This window comes from Falco rusticolus, chromosome 6, assembly GCF_015220075.1.
Source record: "Falco rusticolus isolate bFalRus1 chromosome 6, bFalRus1.pri, whole genome shotgun sequence".
NCBI lineage: Eukaryota > Metazoa > Chordata > Aves > Falconiformes > Falconidae > Falco > Falco rusticolus.
In genome coordinates, this window is record NC_051192.1 from 4,366,292 (window position 1) to 4,393,792 (window position 27,501).

Consider the following 27,501-nt stretch of genomic DNA (forward strand, 5'->3'; position numbering starts at 1 on the left):
TAGGATTTAAAAATACTCATTTTATGCCATCGCATTTTGGAAGAGATGTTTCATTTTTTTCTACTCTTCTTGAAATTTTTTTCTCAGCTTTTGTGATTGCAAAAATTTCCTGGAAACAATTTTAAAGAAGTGGTATGAAATCCCCAGATTTTTATCTTCCTCCCACTTCCCCCCCCAAGTAGAAAAGATAATGTGGGGCACTAGTTAAAGAATGAAAAAAAAAGAACTGGAAAGAGAGGCAAAAATCCACTAAGCCCAACAGTCCAAATCCGAAGTCTTGATGGTCAATGAACTTCCAGAGCTAAATATACATGAAAGTCTAGCTCAACAAGCACCTCCAGAAGGAACAACAATTACATTGCATCAGTGAGAATAAAGATGGCAAGCCCTGAAACATTTAGGCTAGGTTTCATCTCACCCAGCTTAGGCTGCCTAGCAGTTATGAGCCTGGCAAAAGGAAATCATCTGGGTAATGGAAGCAGATGACAGACAGTAATTTATTCCACCTGTATTATTAGTTGAAGTTATACAAGATTATTTCATTAATGTTTTGCTTTTGCCTATGTAATTAACACTCATAGCTCAATCTCAACCTAATTTTTCTTATTGTCCAGCATGTATTTTTTCAAGATACCATTACAAAGCAGATAGACAGCTACCTGTAACAAAATAGGCAAGACAAATACAAATCAGTTAACCACTCTGGGATGCCCAGGAAGTTTGATCTCATTCAAATAAATGGGCAGTTTGTTTTCAACAGGCAGACATGCAGTGGCTGTTGAAATCAAGTTAATAACTCTGCCCCATTTCACAGGAGTGGATTTACCAGTAGGAAAATGAGGATGAAGAGAAGGATGTCATGCCTCTACTCCACTGCAATTAATAATGCCAAACGCTGCAAGCGTGTGGTAATACGATCCATTAGTGGCTTTGCAGTTCCCTCTCTCCAGTTCTGCTCCAGAAATAGATGCATTTCAGTTCTGTTCCAAAAAGCAGGAATAATAATAACATTTGCAGGGCTGGGTAAAAAGCTAGAGTTTCGCTAAAGGGAGCATGAGAATTACTGACTGGTGTCAGAGGAGAAATTTGTGAAAAGGTTAGGACAGGTTGCACGAAACTTTTAATGGGGGTTCCACAAAACTTCAAGATACTTCATTTTACCCGACGAGTGCGGTATTTTTGCATGTTTCAGATTTACCTTCTCAAGTCTTAGGTTTATAACTACATCTTGCACACACGTAAAAAAAAAAAAAAAAAAAAAAAAAGTGCCCATAGCAATCATAACATTAATCCTAGTAATGATGGCTTTGAAATTCTTAGTAATCAAAAATATTTAGCTTCATAGCTAAATATTTTTATTTAAAAGATTGGAGAAGTATGTGTGGGGTTAAGAAGAGAGGAGGTAATTTGCCATGACCTATTTTCATTCCATTCCAATCAAAATTACACCACTTAGCTGAGTACTAAAAAGGGATGCCTGAAGCACACTTGCATTAAATCATCTGTTAATGTCAGGCCAAATTTCTGGTCTATTGCCTTGTAGGTGGTGACAGCCCTTTGCAAGGGATACCTGTGTTTTGCACCCTCATCAGAAACTTTTATGTGCTAGGACAGCAAAAAAGGCCTGAAATATTGATAGCTGATGTGAAGAAAGATCTCCAAAGACATAAGATGAAGAACTAAGAAAAGAGTTGGAAAAACACATCTCCCCTGTAACTATCTCTGAAGTCATGGTAGTCTAATTCAGCCAAAACATTCATATTTTGGCACAAGAGATTCATAGGATGAATTTTTCTTGACGTAAAATGAAATATTTGCAAATTCAGTCATGGTGTGAAATAAATGTAACTTCTCCAAATTTCATGGTATTGCAGCAATATTTGGCTTCTGAACAAGTATCACAGTTAAGTACTTGTCCCCTTTCCTCAAACTGAAAAAATGTAAGCAAGATAAAGCTTTCCCAAAGACGTTCTCATATGTTTTGATTTTTGTCTGGAACAAGACACCTAAGAATCATTTTTTTTTTTTTTTTCTCGGTTTATTTTGATCCTTCTGATGCCTCTTTCATCTAGTTTTGGTTCTTGTGGCTGCCATGGAATCTGGTAGGTAAGTCCTGAGTACAATGCAATGTAGAATTGGATTCAGTTCCTATTTAGTAAGACATGCAACTGTCTGTATAAGCCACAAAGGTCTAGTTTGCAAATACACCTTGTAACAGGGCTCCTTTCAGCACAGCATTCTGGTAGCAGATGCCTTCCCACCTCGACCCGCCTCCCCTCTCCCTCTCCAATACCCTGTCCAGTGGATGGAGCTGGGGTTGCAGAGCAGGAAGCTCTGCCTGTGAAACCTGGGTGTTCTGGGCTGTGGCCACGAGCAGCTGAGTGAAATACACTCGAAACAGGGGCTTGACAGGTCTGTCACCGCCGCGGCATACTGTGCGTTTATAGTTTAGCACTGTTGCTCTAGCACTCTGTGTGCCAAATGAAGTCGTTAGCAGCTTTGAGATCTATCAACCATCTGTGCCCGCTATCTGTTCATCCTCAAGGGGGAAGGAGCTGTCGGTGCAGAGCTACAGGGGGATGTAGTGGTGCTGGAGGGTCTCCGGGGTATGTTTGGGGCACTTGAATTAGTGTGTGCCTCACACAGCATCTACTGTCCATCCCCTCCTCCTGGATAGTGTTTGGGTCTCTCGAGAAGCCCGAGAACTGGTTACAGCATCTTTTGTTAAATATTCGCCAATGACCAGGAATACCTAGGCAGCTTTGGTGTGAATGAGAAACTTAATGATCTGTGAAGGGTTTTTTTATATCTTTAATTTACATTACATTGGGTTCATAAATTAGGGAAAAAAGTGTTAGTTATGGATTTCTTCCTGGTGGTGGGTTGGAACAAACCAGCTGTGTCACACCATTTACAGAGGTGGCTGGAGTCATTGTATATCAAAGCTGAAAATTATATTGACCCTATCAGTGCAACATTCCCTTTGGTAGTCCTTCTGGTGAGGGTTTCTTACATGCTATAAGAGCTGCCTCACTGTGTTGCAGTAACACGTGAAGACACAATGATCAATTATTATATAGTAATTATAATTTTAAATTGTTATTATTATTATTATATTATAATGTTATAATATAATATTATAATACAGGAACACATGAAGCTGGAATGATTGATTATTAGTTCTGGTGTTCGTAATTTGATTTGTGCAGCAAATGCTAGCTAATAATTATTTGTTTTCTTTCTCTTACTCCCTGTTGATATTTTTCATTGTCTTAGTGTCCAAAATTGCAAATCTGGAATATCCTGCTATCAAGTATGAGGCTGCTTTATTTAACCCAAATGCAAATCCATGGTATAAAGCAATATGAATAACGTCCGAACTGAAAGTAATTTCACCGGTATGTTGCCAAACTGAAGCCTTCATACCTTGTCAAATGCAAACACCAAAATAAATCTTCACGGCCAGACTGTTGGGTCTGGCACAGAGATTGCTCAGACAGTAGTTCCAAACGTCTTGAGAACAGAGACCTCTTCATGGGGTAAATTCGCAGAGTTTTTGTATGTCACTCAGAGATTTAACAGATTGCAGTAATTTTTGTTTGCTGATACTGGTCAGTCCGTAAAGGTGGTTTATTCTCTGTGTGTTTACCAGTCCAAGAAAGGTTATGTCTTCTACGTGGGTTACCTTACTGGGTCCAAGATACCTCTTTAAAGCATGTGCAGTCTCTCAAAAGAGCAAATCTTTTTGCTTAAGTCAATCAGTTTATAAAATATTGTTTGTTTTTTGAAATCGCAATTCCTTTTAAATAAGTTTGCAGGATTTATTGCCCTGGAGCCAACTCAAAGACTGAGAATTGATTGTTTAAATTGTTAGTGAACTGTATGGGCAGTCAGGCTATGATGACAAGCCTTGAGAACTCTCGGATACTCCTAAGGAAGTTTTGCATCACAGAGGTTGAAAAGTCTGTGACTTTCCCCTGAGAATTTTCCTTTGGATCTCATGCTGGGAGAGGTATTATTTCAGAAATTTTGGAAATGGCAAAGAATTCATCTCCACAACTTTGAAGTTCCGACATACGTGGACATTTTTCCTTATTTGTGGGCATAACAAACTGTGTGAGTACTCTGCTCTGTCTCCGTATGGGGATATGCAGTTTTGGTGCTGCATAGCTGGATAGAGAGGAATTTTTAGAGGAATCAAAAGGGACAAGTTGAACAACAGCACAAATTAAATAACTGAGATAAATGATTCAGCAGGAGTTAAGATGACAAGGGCCATGCCTTTGTAAAGAAGAACACATTTCATGCAGTGCCAGATTGCTGAGAATTGTTTGTTCTTATTTTAAAACCTGGGATCACACAGAATCAGAACCTGATTGTAGTGTAAGGAATAAGGTGGCTCAGTTAAGGCAGAAAAAAAGACAATGAAAGGTGACCATGAAACCTGAATGAAATACTGTGATGCATGAGAAAGATGTTGTTTGTTTTGCTTTGGGTTTTTTTCCCCTAGAAATGGAGTTAGTTAACTTCCAGTCCCAGTAGGTTTTGATCTCTAAACAATTGCTTTAGGAACAAGCAGCTTACCTGCAGCCGTGTTACGTACTCCAGATTTAGCTGTTATTTGAGCTACGTCTGTGAATCTGGGGAGCTAGGAGAACAGATTTTTCTTCAGGTGTTCTGTAAAAGAAATGCCTTCTTCCTTTTGTTTCTATGGAGGTGTCAGCTACGTCACCTCTGGTGGTGCATTTTTGGATTGGAAACTCCCCTTGGTAGGACTGATCTTTAACTTTGAGATTTAAAACCTCTTAAAAGTTAATGTAAAGAAAATTGTAGATGAGATTCAACAGAATTTTAGAGAACAAAAAAACCAACCCCATCATCAGTTGACAGACTATGAAGATTTTATATTTGATTCCTGTTACCAGCTGCTAACTGTCTGTGAAGGACTGACATTATATACATTTCTCACACTGTAAACGATGAGATCTGCCTCCCACCATGACCATCTCAATTTGTCTCTCTGCACTTGCTGAGAACAGGAAAAAATAATTATAATTACAAAAAAAAAGAAAACCACAAACAAAAAAAAAACCCAAAAAGCAAAAAACCCCTAACACAAAACCAGCTGTCCGTGTCCCCCCCCCCTCCCCGGATATTTAAAAATGTAACACTTTAAATGTGTATAGCTTTTATTTTATTTTACTTTATTTGTACCTGAGTTTAAAAGGGGGAAAAGATTGTTGCCTGGGTGGTTAATCAAACTTCAGAGCACCTGAAACTTCTTGTGCCTATGGATTGTGTGCAAAATCATGCAGCTCAAAATTCCTGGGACCAGTTAGATTTCTGCTTGTGTTTATGTACTTAAATACCTTTTTTGATTCCTAGTCTCAAATTTGAAAATGCAAATAATAAATAGGAATAGATGGTATTTCACTACCTCTCTGGGATATTGAGATGCAACTGCATACTATGAAAATATCTAAAATAGAGAGGTTAAAAAGTGCCTTATGGCAAACTATTCTTGAAAGAAGTTCTTGATGTCTGAGTCCCAGAGCATCTATTCATCTCGTTTTTCCTCACACATATCCTGGTATAAAAAGCTAATGAATGTTTATGAAAAGGAAAAAGTAAACCTATTGCAACTTCTATGTGTAAGACTTTTCACATAATAGAATACGTACCTTTACTATGAAATGGTGAAACAGTCTCTATAACTCTACAGTAATAAACATTCAGTATTGCTAATATAAACATTTTATGGTAATAATAGGAGATTTGCAAGGAAGAAGGATTCATTTAGCTCTAAGAGATGTTTGACCTCTGCTACTTCATAATCCGTTAGAGAGAGCTAAGGTCCACATAAGCTGGCTTTCTTTCTCTTTTACCTGGAAGGCATTATTTTCTCAATAAATACCTAAATCAAGTAAATACTTTTAGAACTAGGATAATTGCCACTTTAAATGGACTAATCTTTGCTCAGAAGTTGTCTGACACTTTATATCCAATGCCAGCAGGAAAGAAATAATTAAGATGTATGCTTTTGGTAATTGATCAGGAACATTTGAATGGGTTACATAAATAATAGACTAGTCAAAGTATTGTCTAACCATTTAAAAAAGCACATGCCCTACTGCATGTACATTTATTTAAATTAACTTTGCTGTCAGAATTTATGAGAAATTTTGAAAGAGGATTTCATTTTCACCTTATGGCTAATGCTCTCATAAATAACAATTTGTCAATTTATAGGATAAGATATACTATTAAATTGTTCAGCGTACCTCTTTAAAATAGAGGTGCGCATTTACTGTTCTGGGCAATTATTCTATGGATAAAACTGCAACTTTCAAATCTCATTTTCACGTCTGCCAAATCCTACTCTAACTCATTTTTTGTTCTAATGAGGATTAATGATATTAATAATCTAAAGTTATGCAGAAAAGACCTGGGACTTTTCTTGTATATGCAGTATAATGCTGTGGTTTTCTACATAAAATATTTTGTTAATATTTCATTGATAGCTGACCAACAGATTGTCTAAAAAACAATATTAAAAAAAAACCCACAAAACCAGCTGTTAAAAAACAAAAAATCAGATATTTAAAAGATACATTAGGAACTGGGTTCTGGTCCTTGTTTAAGCCCATGAAAATGATACTTGCTAATTATTTACTAAGTGCTGATCTGTCTGGGAGTTGAACACCAAGAAACTGCAGTCTGGTAGTTTGGGGTAGGGTTATAGCTACTTGCAAGCAACTTCCATTTTCTAAAACCACTTTAGCTTTGTATGATTGTATGAGGGAGGAATACACTATCAAGCTGAATATTTGAGGTTAAATGAAAGGTTATATTTCTCTTATGTGGTAATTTGAACATGCTTTTTTGTTGGATCTTTTACATGCAAACCAAAATACCCATAATGTTGGGGTTTGGACTAGTGTGTCTCCAGAGGTCCATTCCAACTCTGACCATTCTGTGATTCGGTGATTCTGTGAAAGATATGGTATTGCACAGTCTTTGTATTTATTTATGCCTGTATCAGGTTGCCACAGTCCAGGCTGCTGTTTGCTTCAAAATTTCCCAGATATATTTTTGGGCTCTGCTGGTACTCATTAAAAGGTGCTGGGACAGCCTGGAATCAGCAGAGTCCCCACATGGAAACAGCCACTCTTCTCCTCAGCAGTCACTGTCATCTGTTTGTGTTGTCTCTGGGCTGAGCTTCTCAGGCTCTGTGTAGGGTGGCTTTTTTTTTTTTTTTTTTTACTCTCTGGAAAGGAAAGTAGGGCCTCTGCATGTGTTTAACCCCACATTTTTGCAGGATACTAATATTTCTGCTTTTAATTGACTGCAGTTTTACAGGAGAGTGTCCCCCAGATGTGATTGCTCTAAAATGAAAGAGCGCCAGTGTTGAGCTTGAATGTTTCCCATCCAATTACCAATTGCCCCTTCATTTTATTTTGAAAGTTTTTTCTTTTCACTTGAGTATGGGGTTTCCAAATGATTCTGGTAATCCTGGATTTTTTCCCTTGTTTTTACAGGTGACCTGTAACTGTTTCACCATCAGTAATGGAGAGATGCAGGATGTTGGTGTTGGCCTGTATCCCAGGTACTGTGGACACTGTTTCATTCATAGGCAAAATCTATGTAAGTTTTTTTTCCTTTTTTCCTAGGTAGCTGTAAGGGCCATCAAAGCAGCAGGTAACATGTCTAAACAAGAAACTAGGAAATGCAAATAAATTACAAGAGAATAAAAAATATGATCAAGTTGAAAACATTCTTGATAGTCCCAATTACATAATCAAAACAGTTTAAATAAAATACATCTTCTTATTTTATTTTTGTGGAGGTGGTAGTCTTTTCTAAGTAAGAATAAATGCTAACATCAAAAATACATGACTGGGACTAGCATAAGGAAACATACTAGCATAAGGAAACATCTTTAGAATACAGATATTTTGCAGCCAAGAGCCTCTGAAATGGTAATTTTAAAAAAAAATAAATAAGAAAGATTGAACACATTTATTAGTAAATTTCCATAACTACAAAACCAGTACGGTGAAAAGTTACGCCCCTTGAAAGATGGATGTTAATATTTGAATTTCTTATTAGTATTTATTTGTATTAGGTAAGAAGTAGGTACCAGGGATGGTTTTGCCTTCATAGATTTATTACCTGTAATTATTAATGTATGTATAGTCTATATGTTTAGTAAAATTAATATGTATAGTCTATATTTTATATATATATTTTTATATATATATATATATAATACCATCTCATTTTTTTGTGAATGTACGGTTGAACTATGTTGTCAATACCTCAGTGAGCCTGTCTCTGTTGCTTCTTTTTCTAATAATGTCACGTTTAAGATTTGACTAAGGACACTTAATGTCTTAGAGCCTGCCTTGTGGTACAGGTGAGGGAAGGGTGGTTAGGAAGACATGGGAATCGGTGTTATGAAAAGTACAGAACAGTCATTTCACTTGGTAGTGGAATGGAAATGAATCCTTTCACATACTCGGGGAAAATGGAATATTATTTTGGAGCATTATTATTATTGAAATGTTTTCTTCTGGTTGAAAAAAGACCCTGACTGCAAAGAGAATGGCTATGTTCTGTGATAATGTGCTGCCAAGGGATGCAAGAGACTCTTTCCCAAGTCAGTTCAAGAGTTTTGCTGTAGCAAATCACTCTGAGCTGGGAAAATTGTGAACTTAAATCTGTGGTTCCCAAATCCTAGGCATATGCCCTTCCAGATTAATTCATATGCTTCCTGATGAAATTGTCTTCAAACCCACTAGTGTTTCCATAAGATGAAATGTGATTAAAAGTGCTTTGTTTAGTCTCAGTAAGAGGTTAGATGTTATTGCGTGTCTTGATAGCTTCAGCATCCCAATATATTTTAAAACAGATAAAACTCCTGCAGTCCTTCTCTGCATCACCTTGCCAGCAGCTTTGGGAGTATGCCCAGTGATCTCACAATAAGTGAAATGGATACTCTCTCCCAGCGTACGCTACTGGGTTCACGTGGAGATTAACCACAGATATTATATTAGGCCAGAAGAGGTATCAAGAGAGGCAGGCCCCTGTTGATAGCTCCTTTAAGAGTTAAAACCTGAATGAATAAACGTGGTTTGGTGCAGAGCTCTGACCCTCAGCAACATCCTCTATTTTGCCAACAACAGTAGGCATTTGGAGTTGCTGAATCAAGCAGTCAAAGAAAGCAATTAAAGGCAGCCAGGAGCTGGATAAGCCAAAAATTCTTCTTCCAGTCTGATGATGCCAGAATTGTTCTTTCAATAGGTCATTCCCATAGGGGAAGAACCATCAGCCCCGCGTCTGCTTGGGACAGATGCTGGCCTGGCAAAGTCAGTTGTTTCTCAGCTAATGAAGCATGGGACTCAAAAGTGTATAGCAGATATTGATTTTGCTCTGAAGTTTTCTTCCCAAAAGAGGGAAGGGCATGCCTGTGTTAGGAGATCCACCAGTGTTTGTGTCCCTTGGAGGTGGCAGCAGCTCCCCAGTGAGCTCTGCTGCTTCAGCTGTCACAAGCCACAAGAACAGAGGCTGAACCAAAATATTTGCAAAACAGAGGCAATGGCTGTCTCTCTTCTTTCATCTCTATATACCAAGTACTTTGGTTTTGGGATGTAGTAAATCCATTTTGTGCCTGATATGAAATGCAGGTTGATTGCTGGTCCCTTTGAGCTGCGGTTCCACTGATGGTCAGGGTAACCAGTGAGGTTAGTGCCCTGAAGCCGAGCAGAAGCAGCAGAAATAAAACACAGTGCCCAGGTACTAACCTTTTGCTCTGAACTGCCCAGGTTGCCTTGTTCCCCGCTTGCCTGCTTTGCCCTCACCCCTAGTCAGGCCTCTTAGAAAGTCTCTGGGAGGCCACCACCTCCCTCCTGCCCTGGGTACACGGGAGGCATAAACACGTGAAGAGATCCAGGCATGCCTCCAATTAGCAATGAATAGGAATCTTCTCAGCATTAATATTCCTCCACTAACCAAGAGCAGCTGATTTGCCAGGGATTTTATTTGTTCCATAACTTTATTACTTGATACTTCAGATATGATCATGTTATCTGCTTTTAAATGATTAAAGGGGAATGGCAGTGGAGGCTCCTCTGTAAAGTTCTTTTTCTCTTTTGCTCCCCCTCTACCACCCCTCACAGCATGTCTTTGCTGAACCACAGCTGTGACCCAAACTGTGTGATCGTTTTTGAAGGATACCAGCTTTTACTTCGCTCTGTCCGAGAGATCCAGATTGGTGAAGAGGTAATTAACTTGTCCTCCCTTCCATCACAGACACCTGCAACAATGACATCTCCCTAAATAAATTCCAGACTCCAGGGCCACCAGCTTAATATTTTGATGATATATTGATGCCACTTTCTAGCACATAGCTATCAGGGGAAAATGATAAATAGAATCATCTCTTCACACTGCCTGGGCCCCATAATCATTACTTCTCATAAATCACTAGCAGTCCTGATAAATTCTTGTTCCTCCTTTCCTCCTCTAGGCACTTCATTTTGTTTGTATTTGAACGTCTTTACCCTGATGGAAACACTTACAATATCTCTGGGTGGAATGCAGTGCTCACTAAGTCATTGCAACAATAAGCATTTGTCAGGCTGCAACTATACTGTTGTAGTAAACCTTTCATTGACAGTGAAAGTAGCAAGATAAGGTTTGTTTTCTTGTCCATTTCACTAGAAAAGACTTCAAAATATCCCTTTCAAGAGATTTCTGATTTGATCTAAAGTATTCTCAGCTTTGTTTCTATGACAGCATTTGTATTACTTCAAAAACAATCATTTGTGGCTAGGAAAGAATTTAAAAGTAAATACCTTTTGCAGCAATACAATATTGAATTTGCTTAGTAAGGCCAGCAAAGACATGTGTGTATATATGTAACTTTACATCCACCAGTGACCTATGCAGCCCTAGCCGTCCGTCATTTCAAAATTGTAACCTAATATAAATACAGTTCATGCCTGTGCTTCGAACTCTGGGAAGATCCAGGGCATATGTATTTTAATTTACAAGTAGTATCTCTTTTCCTCCCTATGAAGTGTTTTCTTTTTCAATGTATCATTTCTCTAAGATAGTAGGCCATCAAAATAAGTAAATGGTAAAATATTTTTTTAGGCAAAATATTGTAGAGAACCACAGAAATACTTTTGCATACTGACCTTTTTGTCAAGAGAAATCTTTGAGGATGCGTTATACTTTTCTGGAGCTATTAAGTGACATTTTTTGGTCTGGTATTCTTGTTCAAGCCGAATTATAGGCACCTTTCTTCCATTTAACCCCCATGCCAATAACTTTCCTCTAGGCTTCTGAATTCACCAAGATGTATTTTTTATTTAAAAACACAGTAGATTTTAATGTCTTCCCAGGATGCATTTGGCTTAATAATTAGAGTTCTAAATTCTGAAGCTATCTGATTTTTGTGTACGTAGTTATATGTTTTTAGGTAAATCTCATAAAGCAATTCTGTTTAACCAGCAGCGTTTACAGGGTGGGAGGGTTGCTCAGGTGGTCTGGGTGGCTCTGGAGCGAGCGGTGAATTCCCTTGCAGGTGTGACCACCATGCAGACTGTGCTGTGGTTGGGAAAATATGACCCAGAGTTTAGACGTAGGTAGGGTTAGCAGTCTGTAACCCACAGAAGTCTCTAGGTTCAAATCAGTGGTGAAACAGATCTGGTGTAAGCTATGAGTCACTTGTAAGGCAAGCAGGAAGTAAATATAAATTATAAAGCCGGGCAAATAGGACAAGTTTCTTTGCAATGACTTTGGCATTTTTGTGAATATAGGCTTTAAAAGGACTTCACCTTATGTGGGCAGATTATGTTTTATAAAAAACTTTGCCTCCAATGAGGCAGTAAAATAAAGTCAGAATTTTCCAAAGAGCTTTAGGTTCTGGTGTGTTTGTTGCAATGAGTGCTTCTGGTTTTGGTACTGAAAGGAAAACTTGCACTAAGGAACAAGTAAGATTTTTTATACATACACACACATATATATACACAAAAATGTATGCACTGTGTTAAAGCTGATGCCCTGTTGCCTTACCTGGAAATAAAAGTCTCAGTCTAACATACGAACTTCTTTGAGTTAGGGGTATCTAAGGAAAAAAATGGTTGTAAGTGAGAAAGTAATGATACAAACTGAGTATTAGATTAGATGTTATGGGAGGAGAACGGAAAAGAACATTATTATGAAGGTACGTACAAGTCGGAAATTTAATATTATTTTCTACACCCAATTACTTTTCCTCTTATATAACTGCTACTGCTTTTCATTTTGTCTTCTGTACCGTAGCTTTGGTACAACTTCTTTCCACACTGCCTTACTGCAGCAAGGTGAGCTTCGTTTTCTTTATAGCCATGTACTGATTTTACACACCTACATACATGTAACCACGTTACCTTTTACGAGCTTAGTTTTTACTTACATTACTAATCTGAGCTAACGGGACAGAAAAAACATGTTAGGAATGCGAGTGGGTTTTCTGAATATATTGAATGCTCTGAGGTGGTAAAATGAACGGTTTCAAGTCATGAGGCAAGAAGAAAACTTAAATAATTATAAGCAGTAGAAAATTTGCCTTATCCTGTTCAAACTTACACTAGAAAAAGACATGATGAGATCCCCTATGTAATAATAGAAAGTAAATAAGCACTAAGATTTATTAGAAATTAGAAGCTAAGCAGCAAGACAAGCTCAGATTAGTAGAAGAGGACTATGGCTTTACTATCCATACAGGAACAAACTTGATAGGGCTTCGGGACCCTTGCCAGGAAAGTTTCAGCCACTGCAATATGATGTGTTCACTAGGCCAGTTAGAAGCAAAAATATTTTTTCACGTTTGTAGTGCTTTCTATCAGAGAATGCTGCAACAGTTGACTGACGTGAAGGAGTTGTTGACCATCTATATTAACAGGGAAAACAGACGCAGGGAGCTGAGGTGACTGACCATTGTGGTCTTCTGGCAATTATATAAAGAGGGAGACCCCAGTACACTGGAACCTAGCTGCTGCAGTGTGATGCAGGTTGAGTCAGGAATACACTTTAGAGTGCTCATGCTGTACATAGTAATTATATTTATCAAGGCAGTGATAAAAAGCATGCAAGGTTATGAGAACCTCAGAACGGGTTTATGTCCTGGTGGAAGTTTTCAGTTCAGTTTTAGTCTCATGTCTAGGCATATTTTGTTGGCTTTGCATGTTTTTGACAGGAAGTCCTGTGGCATTTAGTGGTTTTTAATTGAATTTTGGTTTGGGCTTTGAAATTTGTTCAAATCCTAAGGCCAAAATGTATCTCAGTCGGTAGAAAATTAGGATTCCTGAGCCAGGAAATGTTTGCCTGAGTCCTTATAGAATGAAAGTGCTACATTTGATGGAGCTGTATATTTGGAAAACTAATCAATTCTGAAATCATATGCAAGAATTCTAGCCAGCTAGACCTTTTTTGTGGCAAAGACAGCGTTGCCAGTCCTGAAGCACTAAGAAGTCATGAGTCATGGATGTTACTGGTTTTTAGACATTGAGTATGGTTTCCCAAGTTGAAGCTTTAAGAAAACAGAGTGTATTGCAAGAATCATAGGAAAATAGAGTTGGCAAAATGGAGAAGTGTCTGGTCTTTTTTTTTTTTTTTTTTTTTTAAAACAAAAGTTCAGATTTATCTTTAGGTATATTATTTGGGTTTTATTCTAATGTGTTTCTATGGAAATGCATGCTCTTTGAGGACAGAGCTACCATTTTAAACAAACACACACTACGTTCCCATTGGCTTTTGCCAGTGAATGCTTTAGCTGATGTTAAAAATAACAGCCTTCATTTCAATAATTATGTAACTTATCTGTCTGTTGAAATGACATTTATAATCCTCATTAGATGTAGACTTTTTAAAGTAAAAATTTGGCTTTGATAGGAAACTTCCTTCAAGCTTGGAAGCCTTTTTTTTTTTTTTTTTTTCCTTAGCCATCCTTGCTCTAACTTTCTTACAATTCATATAGGGCAGTAAGGGTCAGTGCTAATACCCCAAACTGCAGTGCTTGATCAGCTGGAAATGGTCACCTCTAAAACTGTTTTCTGTCCTGCAACTGGCATAAAGGGAACACAACAGATAGGGAACAGAGGAGAGGACAAAAGAAGTGAAAGTAGGACAAGGCTGGGGAGCAACTGTTGATCTCTATCCATAGTCTGGGGGTCGAGGCGGCTAGGAAGGGTCTCCTAACAGTCTGTATACTCTACTCTGTACCAGGTTTTTGAGCATAAATGAGTCTAATAGCGGGAAGAAAGAAATAATAGATTTTTGTGGGGATTTTATTCTATATGTCCATACTTAAAAGACTACAGGGCTTTCTGACACTTGCTTCCAGCAGCTCAAAACTAATTATAACACCGTTTTGTTCTTCAAGATAATGTTAGTTGTAGTGCTGACTATCACAGCTTTTGTAATTTTAGGTGATGTTACTTTGACAGTATACAAAGATTACGTTTTCTTGCACTTTCTTCTTTGGAAAAAAGAATTTTAAAGATTACAAAAAAAATGTAAGATATGGGGAAGGTTTATAAGAAAGCAAAATTTTTCACTTTGAGATCACCAGGGCTTCTTCAGTGATAAGGCAGCCTATCAGCTAATTTATTTTCTCAAAATTACAAGCAACCTGTAGTGAAGAGATCTTCATCATTTCCCTACCGTTAAGTAACCACTTTAAACAGCATCAAGATGTGTGCTATAGTTTCAGTTAACTTTTTGGTAATTGCTGTGTCTACCTGGTGTTTTGCAGACAGACATGAGCTCATTTTGCCTATTTTCCAATCAGAAGTTGTATAGCTGTGGTTAGTTCAGTGCCCAGCTCGAACTAGTGAGTCCTGCTGAGAGACACGAAGTATTAGCTGAGGTCCAGTTCTGCTCCAGAATGGGCACGTGGCTTCTCATCAGCTTCAGAGTTCAGTTAGAGCAAATCTGTATCTCTCTGCAGAAAGTCACATAACAGACCGTACTCTTACAGATCTAGTAATTTTTTTAATTAATATTAAATAAAAATCATAATTTTGGATGGCCAGCAATTCAACCTATCTTCATGATAGACTTCAACCAAGATAGGTAGTATTTCTGTTGTTATAATTCTCTGAGGAGAAGTTTTATATCTGTGTGTGTTTGACATATTACATTTGGTCGCATTCCGTTTTTTTTAAAACTGAATTTTCCCTTGAGTTAGAAGGCATTTTGATCAGATATGTCAAAACAGAAAAAGCACAGACTGTTGGCTACTTACAAAACTCTGTCTCAGGAACAGTTTTGTACACAATTTTCCCTAAGACCCTGACACCCATGACTGCAAAACCAAGAGGACTCACTTTTTTCCCCCTGCCATTTGCATTAAAATAAATGATTTAAAATTTCTACAGAATCCTCTGTCTAGAAATTTTGTAGCTTAACAGTCTTTTACAAAAAACCATAAATTATGTCTACTGCAGACACTGAGGTGCTGAAGCATGTCCAGAGCCGGGCAGGGGGCTGGGGAAGGGGCTGGGGCACAAGCCTTGTGAGGGGCGGCTGAGGGACCTGGGGGGGGTTGACCTGGGGAGGAGGGGGCTCAGGGGGGGCCTGATTGCTCTCCACAGCCGCCTGACAGGGGCTGTAGCCAGGTGAGTATTGGGTCTGTTCTCCCAAATAATAAGCGATTGGACAAGGGGAAATGGCCCTCAAGTTGTGCCAGAGGTGGTTTAGATTGGCTATCAGGAAAAATTTCTTCATGGAAAGTGCTGTCAAGCGCTGGAGCAGGCTGGCCAGGGAGGTGGTTGAGTCACCATCCCGGGAGGTGTTTAAAAGATGTGTAGATGCAGCACTTAGGGGCAGGGTTTAGTGGTGGGCTTGGCAGTGCTGGGTTAATGATTGCACTTGATGATTTTAAAGGTCTTTTCCAACCTAAACGACTCTATGATTCCGTGGCAGTATTGGAAAATTGTGTCCACCTCATTTGGAAGATGAGGAACATGAGAAAGTAACCACCATACCCATGGTTAAAGAATTTCTGTGTCAGAGGGAGAAGCGGGGCTCAGGCAGTGCTGCATTTCTAAAGAGAAAGTCTTGGGAGTCAGTAAGTCTCACGGCTGTTAAATAATTCCTCGCCTTCATAAATGTTATTTAATATATATTCTCCAGTTTGGGGGAAAAGATTTACTGCATTCTTTATAAGCGATGCAATAAAGAGTCAAGCTTTGGTCAGTTGAAATAATGTTTTAATTAGTACCATACATCCCACATGCAAATACCATTAAGACAACGTTTGATAAATGGGCATATTTCCTAAATATGTAGAAGTTAAATGAGTCTTGCATCTAATGAAGGGATCCAAAATTAAAAGAAGTGTAGGAGAGAGACCTGAATACAGATTTTTTATGTTTAAACGATTAAATGATTAGTATAGACTTAGTCACCATTAGATGGGTCATGCTTCTAAACATTCTAATTACATTTTCCCACTCAGTCTGCCAGCTACAAACATTTTTTCACCTACAGATTTCTGCTGGCAGGACTGGGAATTTGGACTTGGGCCTTTAACTGCAAGAGGAACCCTAAGCTGTAAAAACTCTTAAAGGAGGTATCAGTCTGATGAAGCCTCTTGTCCTCCTCCTGCCCAGTCATATGCTCTAGCCCAGGGCAGGTTGTTACGTGACTGTTCGTATCCGCAACTGTTTGGTAACCTTTGAAAAAGAAATTACTGCTTTCAAACTTGTTCCTACTTCAAGGTTTCTGCAACATGAATGAGAAAGAAGGAAAAAAAAGAGAGAAAAAATAAGCCAAAATGAAAAACAAAAAGGCAGGAAGCCTGTAGGCTGAGGATCGATAAAGCATGTTCAGTGTTGGCTGTGTGTTTGTTTTGCAGTATTAGAACTGAACCCTGCCTGACTGATGGGTTCAGCTGTATTGATAACATTCAATTCATTGTCTTATGTATTTTGGCAAAGAATAGACTAATCTCACATGAATCATTTGCCCCAGAAGATTCCTACTGTTTTGCACTGTGCATGGACTTAATGAAATCCCTTTTCCTTCTGGGTGCCACCTGAAGATGTAGCCCGGCAGGACATGGGTCAGAACCAGTGGTGTTTATGCGTAGGAGAAGAGACAGGGAAAAAGGCACTGGGTGGAATGATTTTGACAGAAAACACTTGTGAGTTGGAAGGGAGACATGGAGATCAGAGGGAAATTGGGTTTGGAATGGCTGAAGGATGAGGTTAGGACTACAGCTGGAGTGGAATCTGCTTTGTGGGAAGGAAGGCAGACGGATATTCCTTACCACACTGGGGAGGATGCAGAGTAGGACCAGCTGGGGAAAGAAGTACGAAGTTGGTGGGGTCACTGAAGGTGACTGGGAAACCAGAGCAGGGCAAGAAGGACTTTTAACTTGGGAGAATAAAAGTGTTGGTGATCTAATATGGGGAAAATGTGTCAGATGAGGCATGCAGGGGAGGCAGAAGGGCACATCTGGGGTTGGCAGGATGGCAAAATCAGCCCGTTGTGCCAAGAACGGCTATGCAAGGAGCTGGACCTGAGGGCTGGAAACCAGGTTTGGAAAATGACACTCATGTTCAGGGGCAGAGAAGAGAGAGAAGAGGGATAGATTGGAGAGAGTAGCACAAAAGATACCAAGCTTGGGAGAAGAGTGGCAAAGAAAGAGGCAAAACCATTTCCATCCATGCACCACAGAAAGCTCAGAGAGAAGCCTGCACCTCCTGTGTAAATGATTAGTACAGACTGTTGTGCTGTCAACCAGCAGTGGTGAAACTAATCCCCCCTCAGCTGAGACACACGAGCTGGGACAGAACATCATTCCATAGAAAGCAAAACCTAACAAAGTTCTCACACTTTCTAACTTTTGATTACCTGGGGAAATTTAGTTTGTCTCTTTCATTAATTATATTATTAAACTTCAATGATGAAACCATTTTATCTTTTTCTGCAAGCTTTCTGCTAAAATAATTTTAAATGCTTGACTTTGCATCTCAGTAGTCTTAATCAAATTACACTGTAATAATAAATGAAAAAAATAATCAGGCATTGTTTTTGTTGTTTGTTAATTGCTCATTTAATTAGAATGCTCACTAATTTGTGAAATGCAGGTTCTGACAATGGATTTCATAGTCATTACTACAAATTGGTCAGGTTTTCCTGTAATTTCTTTGAGTGGACTCTCATGATTTAACTGAGAACCATGTGAAAATTCTCCCAATTAGTTGGAGTGCCTAGGCTCAGGATGAAATAATGTGACCTGAGTTTTTTAGCTCTGACCTCTCTGGAGTGTTTCAAAGTGTATTGGGCGTGCAGTGTAATCACTCAATAGCATGTATGACTGAATGCTGGTCTGAGCTGGGCTGTTGTTTTGTTATATTCTCTCCGCTATCATTAGTTTGTGCCTATGCAGCACTTTAAACTTTTGAAGAACTTTACAAATGGTTAGCCCTGTAAAATTCCTCCTGGCAGGCGTCAAAGTGAACAAACTACAGACCTCTCTGTAGTTCATTGAAATTCACTCTGTACAGCACAAGGAGTAGAAAATGGCACAAATGTAGGCATTTTCTTTTATCTTTTTAATAAATTTTCTTGTCATTAGTTTCAACAACTTTGACTGCAATGCTTTTGCGCTGCCTTGGTCCCAAAAGAAACATCGCGGGCATACTGAAGATGGGTATGGCATAAGAGGAGCTTTCTTCAGGCTCAGACATATATTTGCGAGAAAGTAAGGGCTTCTCCAAACTGAAATTTTTGGAGATAGTTGGAAGTTGTATCACATCAGGGCTAAATACACACTTGAGCTTTGGAGCTAGACAGAAAATAAGATTTCATGCACAGGGAGTTCAGATACTGAGCTGCTTCCCCACCCCCCATTGGTTTTTTCCCTCCTTTTTCTTCCAAATTAGGATGAAAAGTTGAATTTTAGGGGGATTAATAGTATCAAATGATATTGATCTGGAAATGTGAAAAAAATGTTCCTCCATGGAAATTATCTTTGGCCTTTGATTTCACGCTTTGTAAAGTAGTCAATGTCTTCTAGGAAATTATCTGTTAAGATAAAATTTTATTTTATGCTGGAAAAATATTGAATCCACCTTAGAATACGGTGGATAATACACCTTAACATACACTGAATACGGAATTTTTGTAACATATACCAACTCTGGGTTTGTATGTACTGCACACAGCTCACCATCAGCTATATTGAGTCCCTGATGCCCACCAGTGAACGCCAAAAGCAACTGATGCGCCAGTATTGCTTTGAATGTGACTGTCTTCTCTGCCAGAATCAAGAAAAGGTAGGTTGAATGAAGAAATTCCTGCCAATGAAAAAGAATTTTCCAAGGCTTGTCAGCGTCTTCCCTTCTTTTACGTAATACTTATCTTTCTTTTGCTACTAATTGAATGGGCAGAATAGAAAAGCAAATGACCTCTGCCCTCAGTGCTGTGTAGGTTGCTATGAAAGACAACTGTGAAGGAAAGAAAAGCAGGAAATGTTGACAACACGATAAGAAGAATTTCTTGCTGAAACATGCATTGTTCGTAAAGCTAGGAACCACTTTCAGTTCCAAGATGGGGTTCAGATCATTTTGAGATTCAAGAACCTCTGTACATGATAGTTAACGTGACTTTAAGCTGAAAGGAAAGAATCTTATATTTTTTTCTATTCAAAAGTATAGTGTTGAAACTTTAACTGAAGCCAGTTGTCTGATGCTACAGGAAGGCTCTGCTTATCCTCATAATATGTTTAAACTAAAGCTGGCAAACACATGCATCAAGAACTTTCAAGAAGTACCAGACACATTTAATAGTTTTTAGAGAGAGTGGTGAACTTCCTTGGAGAACTGTTTGCAGTTTTAATGCTCTCTTTAACAAGTTTTTGGTGTAGCAGGTCAGTAGTTGTGGTAGATAACATTTTGTTCAGCATGACCTTTTTACTAGCGTTCAGCCTAGCCTGGTGTAATTATATTCTGTGTTGCTTTGTATTTATACAGCCTGGCCAGAATAATTTTGGCTCCAAGCATGATGAGAGATCAAATGGAATATGCAAAATGAGACTGGCTTTGTAGCAGTTTATGCACTTTGTCTCTCTAGTTATATGTACACTTGTTCTTATTTTCACAAATGCCTGTTTTGAGTGAGTCACATGCCATAGCTAAATGTGTTCCCCGTAGATTAAAAATGGTAAGAAAGGTACTGATGAAAATGTGATTCCAAGAAGCATGATATGATTCATGAAATAATTGCTATACAGTAAAAATGAAGAAAAAGAAAAAAATCACCCGAAAGTTTAGACTCTGTGTTGGGTAGGACAGTTGTGTGTGTGTAGTTTTGTTCAAACCAAACGACACCCATTGAATACATAATATAGCCTTTGATTCATCAGTAAGCAGTTGAGAAAAGAGAACAGAGAAAAGTTTCAGGCTTATGACATAATGCTAAATGACTTCCTGCCATGGGCAAAAGTTGTTGGCATTCTGTGCCTGGTAAAGATCGCTGCAATGCTACTCGGAGGCAGCGGAGGGACGTGAAGACCTCTTTTGTCTTTGATTTAAAGATGCTCACTCAACTGCCGTGAAATCTTAAATTAGTTCTGGGGAATGGCACCCTCACAGATGCAGTGACGATTAAGAAAAATATGCAGGTTAAAGAGTCTTTAAGGATTGCTTAAGAGTTTGTGAAAGGGTAGGTAAGTGGTGTGAAGACCATTCAGCATGTGAAATGTTTTAAAAAACAAGGTCCACAGGCTGGAGTACACTTCACTGTCAGAATCAACTTACAACATCAAAAATATTGTAGTAGAATTATACGTGCATATATTGATGAAATCAGTAGTCTCATACAAAGGTTAAAATTAATAATTTTTTCTCTTTGAAATTTTTAATTGTGATTTGAGTTCATTTTCTATAGATAATTTTGGCAAAATTCCCTGTGGGGATGAGATTGCAAAATGTTTGGTAAGCTTTTTGTGACTGCATTCTGAAATTCTGCAGTTTCCTCATTGTTACCATGTAGAGAGGTCTGTGGAGGGCTAGGAACCGCATGTCAGCTTCGTCTGTTGATGTCAATGAAGAAGACATCTTTATCCTCAGCTTCAGTCTAGGACAATCAGATACAATCTGCATCAGTCCTCATAGTACTGCGTTTCATTTCGCTGTGACAGATTTTATAAATACAACTGTTTAAATTACTAACTTGGAAATATAGATTTATTTTGTTTGCCACTGATTTCAGTCACTGTGGGTGAACTGAGAGGTGTATAACACTGCAGCTACAGTGGGAGATAATTTTTTCAGAAATTCTGGTTTTTTTAAATTGCAGAATGCCTGGATTTGAATGTGTAAAAGTCGTTGGTTGGCAAAATTATTCCATAAAATCCCTGCTGAAATACCCCTGATACTGAGACAAATTTCTAAGACATTTTGGAAAATTTTTAGAAGGCAAAGTCTTTGCCAACAGAATAGGATATGGCTACAACTTGTGTCATCAAGGGTGGCAGATTCAACCGTGTGATTCAATAAATAAATCAACTGACAATAAATTCCCATATTACAACATTGCTTTGCAAATACAATGGCTTAGTCAACAACAATCCATCTCATAAATCTTTGTTACAGGTAAAAATGCAAATAGCTGTTTGGCTAAGAAATGCTTTATGCCTTCAAGTGAGTTCGTGGGCATTGAGGATTTTACTTTTAGTCATCTCATCAAAAAAGCTACAGTCCTGTTTCTAACAAACACTTACAGAGTTCATAGCTTCTTGTTACTTCCAGATTCCGTTCTTGCTGAGTGTGCCTGCCGGCTGCTGAGCGCATACTAGGGACAAGTGACAGCAGAGGAATCACTCCTGAGATGCACGTATCAATTTACAGTAAAACTATAAGTCAAGTAATTTTCATTGTAGCTTTTATTCTGCATCTTCTGTAATGTTTTAACAGCCGTCCTGGGAATCCTGTGAGACATACACATTAAAGTTTATATGAAGGGCATATAAACTTTATAAGTATTAGTATGTGGTTATATGTATGCTTATTTATTCATTATTATAAAAATACTCTGTATGTTTCCTATCGATGAAACTCATGTCTCCTGCTGTATTTTCTAAAGGCTTGCTCATTTAGCCTTACATGCCCAAGCGAAGAAGGAAGATGGTATCAAGTTTGTGTTTTCAAGTCAGTTACCGACTTCATAAGTGACCTTGGTTAATTCGTTTTAATCAAAACCAACCTCTGTGTTTTCTAAGACCCTGCCCTATTTTTTCAGAATTAGTGAGAAGCTACCGTTTCAGTGGGAGCTGAACAGGTTTTTGACTAGAAACCAGATCAGTCTGTCTAAATGGGGGACGGTTTACGTGAATGTTCTGTAGAGCTCTCTTTTGCTCAGTTTCCCCAAATGCAGCATGAAGATGGCAAGTTGTACTTCTGCTGAGAATTCTGATGTCCAAAGGATAGTAAAGAATGATGTTGCATTTTCTAAAGTCTGTTAACTTTAAGTGCTGGATTTTTTTAAATAAGAATAATTCCTTGAGGTGGAAATGTTTGAGGTTGAGTTGTATGCTGTATGCAGTTCCCATTGCTATGTGGCATCTCAGTTCTGTGTGAAAAAAATCCAGCAGGTTCATATTTAACCTCCAAGACATCTACATGAGGAAAAAATAGATTTAGCCTACAAAATGCTACTAATTTCTCCTGACTTTAACTAAGCATCTAATCTAAGCCCATTTTTAGCTTCCCTCCATACCCCAAAAGGTAAGCAGTTCATTCATACTGTCTTGCAGTAGAAATCTATGAAAACTGGAATGAACAGAAGAGGTTAAAGGAATGCCTTCAAGTCGGTAGCCACAATTTAGATGGATAAAGTTGGGTGAGATAAATTATGCTGCTCTATGAACAACATATAAACACAAAATCAAAAATCACATGATTACATTTCTGTGCTAGCTGATAGGGATAGCAAGAATGCAGTTGCAACTGTGCAGGTTTCAGCACGCTAACATCCAGATTGTTGATAAATTTTTTTAATGCAGATCACTCCAAGCATTTGTCTCTGGCTGCTGCTGTAGACATGTCTTACAGCCAGTGTCATTGCTTCTTCACTTATTTGTGCTAAAACTGATTAAACTCAGATAGTGATTGCATCATACTATAATCACACAGTTTAGCTATGCACACAAAGTGTACCAAAGTGCTTTTAGGCAACTGTAGGTTGCATGATTACGCAAGGGCTTTTTATAATATTGCAGGCCTCTGATGAACTATGAGTTAAAGAGGCAACTTATCTATGAAGAAATATTCTTTATTTCTCATTTACTGTAATATTTCACATCACAGCTATATAAAACGGGGAATCACTCTGACACCAGCAATGACTTTAAAATTCATGGTCACTTGATCTTTTTAGCTATATACGGCAGCTTCATACAGCATAAGAATCGTCTCTAACCACTGCCGAAGTATACACAATTCATTTCCACATTTGCCTAGATCTGAGTCTACAATATGGCAAAGGCTGTATTTTCAAACGTATTGGGCTGCAGCCCAACCACAGGGACCCTCTTGAAGCTGAAGCTGTTGAAGTTGACGCTCAACTTCAACTGATGCACACTGGTACACCCAGTGTGAGCAGACACAGCCCTAGACCACATGGAGAGGTCCACTGCTGTGTGGTCATACTTGCATTGCATATCATGAGACCAAAGGTGCCTCACTGGTCACTACTGATGAAAGGACTTCCAAGTGAATCCCTGCTTGCTATGCACTGGTAGTTTTTTGTCCTCCTCTCCAACTGTGAGCACAGCCATGGAATAATGCAGGTGCATAGCTGTCATCAGGGATAAGAAAACATGGAGGCAAATGGTAGCGACTAGCTGGACCTGTAGATCTCAAATTTTGTTGCCTGGTTCTCAGTGTCAGCTTCGTTTTTGATTCTAAGTCATCACACTGTAATACTGGCCAGTCTCTTTTAGCAATGGGTCAAGCAGCCTGGCTGCTGAATTGACAAGGGAAGATAGCAAGTGCTAACACATCAGTGTAAACTGGTTAAATAAGGTTAAGGCGAACCTTTTGGCAGTACAGTTACTGCTGAATTAAATGGCACTAAACAATACTTTAAATTGACTTTGGCCCAAGTTGGAAAAAAAAAAACCACCACCAGTGACTAAAGTAGAGAAAAAACCCATGTATTTCTAAAAGTCACTCACAGAGTATTTCCTGACTGTCAGTACTTTAAATTATTGCTACTGTAATGTCTTCAGTTCATTGTTTCTCTGACAGCTTTATATATTATTATTTGCTCCATTTTAAGATCAATCTCCACTCTAATTTGGAAATACGTGTCTTCCTAAAAGCTGAACTCTTGGCAACGTATTACCATTCCAGCACATAAAAGCCCCTTACATTAATTATAATTAAAGATGGGATTACATTGATGACAAACATTTTCAATGGAGAACAGTTTTTTTCCACAGTCATGAGCCAGAGTATTGTTCATGTTCTACATTTTCAGCCAAGGATTTCAGGGACATTTGTGCTTATAGAATCACTTTGTTATGAGTTGTCTTTCTCCTTTGGAGCTAGGATTTAATATTTTAGCCTAGCTAGGTTTTTGGAAGGCTTTTAATTATTACAAGGTCAAAAGCAACGCGTTTCAGTCTGAATCATTTTTATATTTGGCCGGTATTTGATAGTTCTCAAAGTTAGTAATAACATAATGCCAGTAAATATGTTATCCCTTTAATCAGTTTATTGCTTTGCTTGGTACTTACTTATATTGCACCCTGAGTTTGGTAGGGAACATCACAAGTCCAGTTTCCAACTCAAGGACTCTCAAAATTAGGTCATCTCAGCAGCAGCCAAGCCATCTACATCTACATCAAATTGTCACGTGCAGTTCTTTAGCTGGTATTGCACTTCCATACATCCACCAGCTCTTTTATGAAAGAACGCTAAACAAGTTCCTGAACCTACTAGAAGTTTTGACATTCTTTTCATATCATAGGAAAAACCACAACTGTAGTTTAGGAATTTCATCAAATGTAAATGGTCCTCTATGTGAGTTGATCAAATCTGTTGCTAGAGCATATGTCTGTGGTTGATTTCCCTCACCAAGGTTTCTGAGAGATGCTTGAATATGACCAAGGACAGAATTTACACGACATTTTCACCTTTGATCTTCATGTTTGGTGTCAGCAATACCATTGAAGAACATGTGCTTAAATCGCAGAGGCATCATTACATGAAAAATAGTATTATTGACTGCTGTTTTGAATTAGCATGTAAAGGCTTCACGTAAGATCACTGTGCTTGGTGTTAGTACAAAGTATCACCCCTCCCTCAGGCAGCGTATATTTAGGACAGAGGAAATACAAAACTATATGTTAAAGAAGTGCCTTTTAAAATTGCTGAATTGTCAAGTTCCAGAAGTTTGTGTCCCAGTTTCCACAATATTTATTTATTTTCAGACATTTACATCCTCACTATGTTTTCCGAGTAAAATACAATATGAAATATTAGATCTGCAAATTAATTCAAAAGGTGAAGCCTGGGAAGGAAGGATTAAATAAAGTTGTTGAAAACAAGTCTGTTCATACAGCTAACTGGACCCAAATCCCATTGATCAAAGCAAAGAATAAAGTAGGAGCATCTGTATCTCTAGTCATGATTCTAAGGTACTTGCTAAGTACTAAGGTACTAAGGATGTGTTAAAAAAAAAACAGGACTTTGTTCCTACAAAATTTTAGTTTACTCAACTTCCTATCAAAAGACCGAGTTTGCAATAGTTTATTTTAGAAGTGGACTGTTTGTTCCTCATCTTCTTTTTACTCTTTTGCCACTAGAACTGTCTTTGAAGCAAATTACAGAAGAAAGTTGAGCCAGAGCTCAGTCATGTTTCACCCACCTACCCTTTCAGCCCAACGTTAGTATAAATATATGTATATAATATAGTTAGTTAGTGCCTACGACAGCCAGTGGCAGTAATTAGCAGCCCACTGGGACACAGCGCTGATTCTTTCCATAGGTGCTTGGCTGAGTAACATTTCCTTCCTTCTGACAAGACATTTGGTAGTGACATAAAGCCTGGATCAGTTCCTGAAATCCAACAGTCCGTCTAACAATCTTCTGTTCCCTTTCACTGGATCTTACCCTCTTGGGATGTATTTCCAAACAGCCAAGGACAGAGGGCTTTTTATTTTATTCTTTTTTCCTAGTGGCAAAAAAAATGACACTAAAACCCAAGGCAACTACTTGTAACTCTCTTCATTAACAAAGGCATGATCTCATCAGCTTCTCAGCATTTCTTACATGACTTCTGAGGCTTCTTCCATCTTTCAACACTGTAAATTTTTTTTTTTTTTTTTGCATCAAAAGGCAGGGCGACAGACAATGACAAATGGGCTGTGATCATTTTTCCATGACAGCTTACCTCTCCCGGCTGCTTCAGGAGTGTCTCAGTGTGCTCTGGTCACAACTTGGCAGCAGCCAGCTGGAGCTCACTTGGGCTGTCAAAGGTCAGAGAAGATACTGCTGGTCTTATGAAGAGACGTGAGCTCAGAGCTGTGCAGACTCCCTGCTTGTTCAGAAGGTCCGTAATGGGGAAGCCTGTATCGATTTGGTCTGACAGGTTGATATTTGGAGCCAGCATAGGATTGGAGTGTGGCACTCTCCCAGGAATGTGGCTTTCTGCTCAGCTGAGGGGAGCAGAATCTCGTTCCTTTCAGACCCGGCCATCTAAGGGGAAATGTAAATCTTCTGGCAGTTGTTTTAAGCAGAAACACTTTTTTTTTTCCCCCTCTCATTGCTGCTTCAGGCTGCAGTGGCTACATTGACATTCCTGGTCCTGCTTGCCCAGCTTCCTTGGCACTGTCGTTACAGCTCAGTATTGCCGTTACGATTTCTTTTTTTCAGATGGTGTCATTCCTAATAGCAGTCACTATTTGGTCTCTGCTGAATGATAAACAGAAATAAGAAAAGTCTTGCTTTGGCTTAGCAATCTAAAATAAACACAGAGAAGAGAGAATATGCTGAGGAAAAGCAATTTAAAACATAAGACTAGATCAGACAATTTTCCAAACACCTTTTCCTGCAGTGATTTTGGGGAGACTAGTTCACAATTTGTTTCTAAATATATATTGAAACCAGTCGTTGCTTTACCTGATCTTGAATCTCTGAATCCTCTTTCACTGAGGTTGCTGTAAGGTTTTGTGTGTTTCAGCCTGACAAAGTGGTTTCTAATACCAGTAGTACCTAAGGGAATAAGCTTGATTTTTTGATGCCTTTTCTTGATTTGTTTATCAGTCACTTTCTTCTACTCTGCACAATGTTTGGTCTTTTTTAATCCCATAAATTAAGTAATTTACTTGAAATATGATAGATTTTAATTCAGATCCCATTTTAGTGAGAAAAAGGGACGACACAACTTTAAACTGTGGTTTTCTGGACTGACTGGGATTCAATTTTCTGGGTT

At 38.5% G+C, this 27,501-nt stretch overlaps 1 protein-coding gene across 2 annotated transcripts in view; it reads left to right on the forward strand.

Annotated features, from left to right (window-relative positions):
* SMYD3 (SET and MYND domain containing 3) overlaps positions 1 to 27,501 on the forward strand; it is a 419,807-nt gene that overhangs the window by 326,026 nt on the left and 66,280 nt on the right. For both annotated transcript variants that reach the window (XM_037392671.1, XM_037392672.1), the window contains 3 exons: positions 7,539 to 7,606; positions 10,179 to 10,281; positions 19,227 to 19,337. In XM_037392671.1, coding sequence (XP_037248568.1) covers positions 7,539 to 7,606; positions 10,179 to 10,281; positions 19,227 to 19,337 — 282 coding nt within the window. The remainder of the gene's footprint in view (positions 1 to 7,538; positions 7,607 to 10,178; positions 10,282 to 19,226; positions 19,338 to 27,501) is intronic.